At 34.6% G+C, this 6,229-nt stretch overlaps 2 protein-coding genes across 3 annotated transcripts; one reads left to right on the plus strand and one right to left on the minus strand.

Annotated features, from left to right (window-relative positions):
• The first annotated feature begins 1,756 nt into the window (after positions 1 to 1,756).
• Positions 1,757 to 4,497, plus strand: LOC110613409 (PHD finger protein MALE MEIOCYTE DEATH 1). The gene is made up of 3 exons (XM_021754512.2): positions 1,757 to 2,167; positions 2,354 to 2,597; positions 2,690 to 4,497. The coding sequence occupies exons 1-3, from the start codon at positions 1,873 to 1,875 to the stop codon at positions 4,221 to 4,223; spliced, it is 2,073 nt and encodes a 690-aa protein (XP_021610204.1). The 5' UTR covers positions 1,757 to 1,872; the 3' UTR covers positions 4,224 to 4,497.
• A 570-nt stretch (positions 4,498 to 5,067) lies between these two features.
• LOC110617779 lies at positions 5,068 to 5,925 on the minus strand. Of its 2 annotated transcripts, none has more exons than XM_021760775.2 (3): positions 5,664 to 5,925; positions 5,434 to 5,591; positions 5,068 to 5,250 (listed from the first exon to the last, which is right to left on the minus strand). In XM_021760775.2, the coding sequence occupies exons 1-3, from the start codon at positions 5,735 to 5,737 to the stop codon at positions 5,168 to 5,170; spliced, it is 315 nt and encodes a 104-aa protein (XP_021616467.1). In that variant the 5' UTR covers positions 5,738 to 5,925; the 3' UTR covers positions 5,068 to 5,167. The 2 variants fall into 2 exon arrangements, with proteins under 2 accessions (XP_021616467.1, XP_021616476.1); XM_021760784.2 differs by having other exon boundaries at positions 5,068 to 5,328.
• Between the last annotated feature and the right edge of the window lie 304 nt (positions 5,926 to 6,229).

The following is a 6,229-nucleotide window of genomic DNA, read 5'->3' on the forward strand; positions in this document are numbered from 1 at the left end:
TTTTTTTTTGAAATGGACTCTTGAACCTATTATAAATGTGAATTGCTTTAATAATGGTGGAATTATTTAATGTATATTGGACTCACTTGATAATTATGATTATTCACGAGAGAAATTAACTATATTATCTTTTTCAAAGAAAAAAAAAGACACTAATGAAAAAAATAAAAAATAAAGTTATTTATTTTAATCTTCCAGCAGTAAATATTAAATTTTATTGAGTTAATGCCAAAAAAGTTATCTACTTTTAATTTTGTTGTAATTATATTCGTTTAAAGTTAGAATTAATCGTTATACTTTATTTTTATTTTTTATCAATTTAATTCTATTTTTTAATATTTAACTAAATGTACCTACTATTATTTATAGTAGGTCAAAAACTTATAAAACTATTAAATTATTATTTTTTATTATTAAATATATTTAAAAATTACTATTTATATTTTTTTATTTTTTTTATTTTTATCAATTATTTTATAATAATAATTTATCTGATTAAAATTATTATCAATCATTTTTTTTAAATTTATCTAATATGTTTACTATTTAGCATTCATTAAAAAAATAATTTTATTAAATACATTAATTATAAAATATTAAAAAATAATTTAAAATAATATTTAATATAATTCAATTTAAAAATAATAAAATAATATTTTAAAATTATTCTTTTAACTAGCCAGTATAATCCTAATTCAGCATTTTTAAAATTACATTAATATTTAGAATAAATTTAAAAAATAATAATATATAAATTAAGTATTTAATTGTTTAGTCTGACTTAGTTAAATGGTTAAGATAGTACGTAAATAATTTAAAATTATAAATTCAGATTTTATTTTTTTATCTCCTAATAAAAATTATTAATAAAATAGATAATTATCACAAAAATTTTATACTTTTAATTTTATTGCATTTCTACTCTAAATTTTTAAATTATTATTAAATTTTTAATGATATAAATAATAGTAGAATTTTAAAAGAACAAGTTTTAATGAAAAAAAAAACAGAATTTTTTTACTATTAACTCAATTTTACAGCTTCTGTATAGTAGTTTAGAACATCTATAAGAGGACAGCTTAATATAAAATCCCTATTGATTGTTTTAAATCTCTAATGGACACAAGTTTGAATAGAGTTATTTTTTTATTCAAACTTGTGTTTTGAAAAGATAAAATACAATGGATTTGATTAGTCCTACAGAGTTTTGAACTAAAACTTTCAGATTAGGGAAAAGGGTTAAGTGCTATAATGACAATGATAAATTTAAATATTTAAAGTGTTCAAATAATTTTTTTTTATTTTAAAAGCGAACATAATATTAAAATATTCAAAAAATTGCAATATTTACATCAAAAATTTTAAATTTGTAATTTTGAATCTTCATACCCTAATTCCTATTTAAAAATTATAAATATTATGTATATATGTTTTATAGTATTGGGCCATACGCTGCAACACTATAGACCCAACCCATCAACTTAGGTCCAAAGAAACTTATTGACGTCAGCAGAAGATTATCGGCTGCAAGTTGCCGCGTCTCTAACTAATCTTCTAACGGCAAGAGCAGTCCTACGGTTTAGATCAATCTTTAACTAATTTCTCTCTCATAGTAGCCGTCCGATCTCTAACAAACCCAACAATAACTCAAATAGACTAGCGCGAGCTCAACCTTAATAAGCTCGAAAATCAGGTAAACTTGTAAATATCTATCCCTCACAGGGGCACCATCGTCCACAAGCGTACTTTTTGAAATCGAGAGGGAAAGTGGCTCTGTAACAAACACTTGATTTGCTTTCTCGCAAATGGCTTTCAGTTATTTCATACTTCAGCTGTTATAGCGAGGGAAAGAAAGCTAGACTGGGTTCAACAATGTCACTCCCAGTTCTGGAAACGTGTAGGAAGAGGAAGAGAAGACCAAAGGTCTACAGTTTCCACAGTTTTGGAGACCCTGGTTGCCCAATGAACCCCACAGGTCCCTTCCGCGATAACATTCGGCTCTTTCTTCAAGAATGTGCAGAGCCTGAGGATTACAATGTGGAGGGTATGCCCATTTGGTGCACTCTCCTTGTCATTGAGAGTAATAACTTTGTTGTCCCTCTTTATACCATTGAAGAAAACGTCCATTTTTCCCCAAATCCTTTCTGTGATCACTGCAGATGCACCGGTTAGCCTCTTCTTTATGTCATATTCCGGTTAGATTTTGTTGTTTTTATCTGTGTTTTCGTTTTTGGATTTGGAATTGTTAATTCTGTGATCAATTTTGTTAATTCCAAGAATGGCATTTTGTTATTTTAGTATATGGGGTTTTGATGTAGTTTGTAATGTGGGAATTGATTGTGTTTTGATTCAGGTTGGGGTAATAATCTCGTGTCTAAACGGAAGTATCATGTGATAATACCTATTGCTGGAGAGTGGAGCAAGCGATTGGAAGAGGGTGCTCTTGATCTCCATACTCATATACTGCATGGCATGATTCATTGCAATGGCTTTGGCCATTTGCTCTGCATCAATGGCATAGAAGGGGGTTCCAAATTCCTCTGTGGTAGAGAAATCATGGATCTCTGGGATCGTCTCTGTGCAAATTTACGAGCTCGGTAACGTAAATACTTAGAATTTATTGATTTTAAGCTGGATTTGCACTCGGCGTGAAGGAATCACTAATTTATTCCTTTTCCTTATTTTCTAGGAAAGTCAGTGTCGAGGACGTTTCAAAGAAGAGGTCCATGGATCTTCGCCTACTGTATGGAGTTGCATATGGGCATCCATGGTATGGCAGATGGGGGTATAAGTTCTGCCGTGGAAGCTTTGGAGTTACAAAGCACAATTATAACAGAGCAATTGAAATTCTCAGCTCCTTGGAACTTGATAAAATCATTCAGGATTTCAAGAACTCAGACCAATGCAAAGAGATGAAACAGATAATTCATTACTATAGAGATTTGAGTGAAACCCTGTTGATGACATTCAAAGATCTTCTCAGGTTTATGCTGACTGTCAAATCCTGTCCTTGCGCACAGAGGAAACGAAGCATGGCTCCCACTGCTTCACCTTCCATTTCCAAGTATTTGACCCGGGTGGCGTCGCAGAAGAAGCCTCTGATGAAGGAAAAATGTATAAGATATAGAAAATTCAGTTCTTTGGTTGGTACTTTGGATAGTAGATGGCCTACAAGAAGGCTAGAATATGCAGCAGAGGTAATTGTGAATACTTTGAAGGAAAAAAAGGCTGATAAGTTGAGTAAGGGAGGGATGAGTCGGCAAGATGTGAGAGATGCTGCTCGGATGCACATTGGTGATACTGGTTTGCTTGATTATGTATTGAAATCAATGAACAATGTGATTGTTGGAACTCATGTTGTCCGCCGTGCCGTGAATCCTACAACAAAGATTTTGGAGTACTCAATTGATGAGCTCAATGGTGGAGTTAGGCCTGTCAGAGTTACTGAACCAGAAGCAGACGTAGTTCCTGAGCCCCTTCCAGTGCTGCCACTAATTCCAGGAGCTGATTTGTATGGTGATATGGCTTATTTGTACACAAAAGTTCTGTTGAATTACCCTGAATCAGAAGTGATTGAATTGGCAAGTCAGACAGTATTGGACAGCAAGCACTTTGTGAAGGAGTGGCCATTTGATGATGAAGAGGACCAGCTATTGAGGTTCATATGCCAAGTGATGCCAAATATGATTGATCTTGAAGCTAATTTTAACAGAGAATTACCTCCTGGGGAGATTGTCGTCCTCCCATTGCACGCCACAGTGGCTGAACTCAAGCAAGCAGCTACAAGTGCTCTTAGAGATAGTTACTGTATTCTGGAGAAATTTGTGGTGACTGAGATAGAACGCATGGAAGAACTTGATGACTGGGAGTTGCTGTTTGGAGCTGTTGAATCAGGGGCAGATCTTTTTATGAGGGGGGATGGCATGGATTTAAACACTGAATTGAGGTATGAAGGTGGGCCTGACAATTGGAAGGTAAGATGTGAATGTGGGGCTCAAGATGACGATGGAGAGAGAATGGTTGCGTGCGATATCTGTGAAGTGTGGCAGCACACTCGCTGCAATGGCATTGAGGACTCTGGGACTGTGCCTCCACTTTTCATCTGTGCAGGATGCTGTGATTCTCTGGGTCACTCAAGAGGTGAATCTCAAGAGGAACTTGAGAATTCTGATGATTTGTTGATGATTCCAGCTACTGAATACGTAGCACAATTCCTAGAGTGAGGATAGTGTTGGAATGTTGTTGGTGATAATTGAGTGCAGGAAGATATAAGATTAACTGGATTAAGGTGATTACTGCAACTGCAAACTCTGATGTCAACTAACCTCAACCAATGGATTGGGTGATTTTTCATGTATATGTCAAATATTATTTGACATCTGCAAATGTGATATAGTACATACACGATTCTTTTGTGGATGATGTAAAATTGAGACTTCGTACACAATTCTTGTAAGTAAATGATGTAAAATGAGATTTGAAACAGACTTCATACTGGTGGAGGACGCAATACGAATTTTGTATTTTCTTTATTGTATCTTTATGCCTTCTCTCTGTCTGTCTTAAGTGGATGGTGTGTGATTTTGCAAATGCAGAGCAATATTCAGAATGCAAGGGACTCAAATTTTATGGTAATGTAATTCTGCAGATTCTATAAGTAAAGGTAACAATGAAAATTGTTATGCATAGCAGAGGAGTAAGGATTGGATATAAATTGATTAACCATTGTTTGGTTTCTGTGCCAGAACTATTCAAGTGAAGCAGAATCACATCTATTCCTGAGTTACTGAAGTAAATCCTATCCTCATCTGCACTTACCATTACAAAGAACTTGAGACTTTTCTGAAGTTTGGCAACATATACTGGCTGAAGTTGCAGTGAAGACCCTGATACCTGTCTAGGGTATCTGGTGTTTTATTGTACTATCAAGAACTGGACCTGATTTTCAATTTTATGATAAACCCAGGGAAAAAATGTGCAGGAGATCCAATGTTAGTTCATTCTCAGGCCATCTCTCATGAATAACGAAGTTGCTCATTTCATAGGCTATAGGCATTTAAACATTGGGCAGTCAAGAGTCACAATCCACATTACAAAGTTCCATATTCTTAGTTCAAACTACAGAAGTGCATAGTTATAACCAGTCATTTTCAACCAAGTCCAAGCATTAAGATTCAACATCAATGTCCTGCATGCATATCAGAACTTTCACCTCCAGTATTGGCTCCTTATATTGCTCCCATGACCAGACTTCAAACACCAGAGTCATAACACGTCAGAACTCCTAGAACATTAACTACTTGTCGAATGGGGCTCTAGAAGTCTTTTCTTTAGTCACAACATGGAATTTCTTATGAGAAACATGGTCTATGAAAATATATATCAGAATTGGAAACAAGGAAGAAGGAAATATATTTTGCAAATAAAGCTCACCCAAGTCTTCAGAAGAAGGGAGCCCTGCAAGGTATTCCCTTCCTTTTGCGCTTTCGTAGCTCAGTTTTTGAATCTCTGTTCCTTCTTGTGTTGGTTGGACTTTGGATGGAGAGAAAGGGAGGATCAGACTCGCTTGACTTCCTTCCAAATGCTGTAACCTGAAATGAAATTGATTTTTGAAAAGTAGAACCATCTGAAAGTGTGAAGGAGCAGTAGCTGGTGATAATTACCTTGCAAGAAATAGAGCAGTAGCTATAGGTATCAGGCTCAGCCAATCTTCTCTTGCAGACATCACAAACTCCATTGTTTGAAAGTGGACCGCAGTGTGGAAGTGGATTCAGAGAGATAACCAAGCGCTTGTTGCACTTGTATGGCTGAAACTCAGCAAATATATAAGCAAAAACCAAAAAAAGAAAAGAAAAAATGTTAACAAATGCCTTGGTTTGTCTTTGCACTTGATTCAAGGATTTGTGACATCCAGCATGTTTTTGAAGTTTGTTTATTTATTTACAGAGCTTGCACAATAAAACTCAAAAGGAGAGCTTAGTAGATCAATGGCTACAAGCCCATTAACAAACCAGTTGTCTGCATAACACAAAGCCCAGCACCAGATATTGAACCAATACAAAATTACAGTGATCCAATGTAGTAGGATTCTCAAAAGGCCCATGTTCTTGTAGTAGTCTATAGTATGAAAAATGATACGGTACATCTCGTATTTCATGCAGGATAATCTACATGAAAGGACCAATTAATAATAATTGAATATGCGTGCATAACTGAGCCCAATGATTAA

The sequence above is a fragment of the Manihot esculenta genome, chromosome 1, assembly GCF_001659605.2.
Source record: "Manihot esculenta cultivar AM560-2 chromosome 1, M.esculenta_v8, whole genome shotgun sequence".
Taxonomy (NCBI): Eukaryota; Viridiplantae; Streptophyta; class Magnoliopsida; order Malpighiales; family Euphorbiaceae; genus Manihot; species Manihot esculenta.

Excerpts from the sequence above, each read along its gene's own strand:
- LOC110613409 (XM_021754512.2), top strand. The coding sequence starts at position 1,873 with ATGTCACTCCCAGTTCTGGAAACGTGTAGGAAGAGGAAGAGAAGACCA. Across the intron at positions 2,168-2,353 it reads TGATCACTGCAGATGCACCG|GTTGGGGTAATAATCTCGTG; the intron begins GTTAGCCTCTTC and ends GTTTTGATTCAG. Across the intron at positions 2,598-2,689 it reads TGTGCAAATTTACGAGCTCG|GAAAGTCAGTGTCGAGGACG; the intron begins GTAACGTAAATA and ends CTTATTTTCTAG.
- LOC110617779 (XM_021760775.2), bottom strand. The coding sequence starts at position 5,737 with ATGGAGTTTGTGATGTCTGCAAGAGAAGATTGGCTGAGCCTGATACCT. Across the intron at positions 5,592-5,663 it reads ACTGCTCTATTTCTTGCAAG|GTTACAGCATTTGGAAGGAA; the intron begins GTAATTATCACC and ends ATTTCATTTCAG. Across the intron at positions 5,251-5,433 it reads CCCTTCTTCTGAAGACTTGG|TCTGGTCATGGGAGCAATAT; the intron begins GTGAGCTTTATT and ends TGGTGTTTGAAG.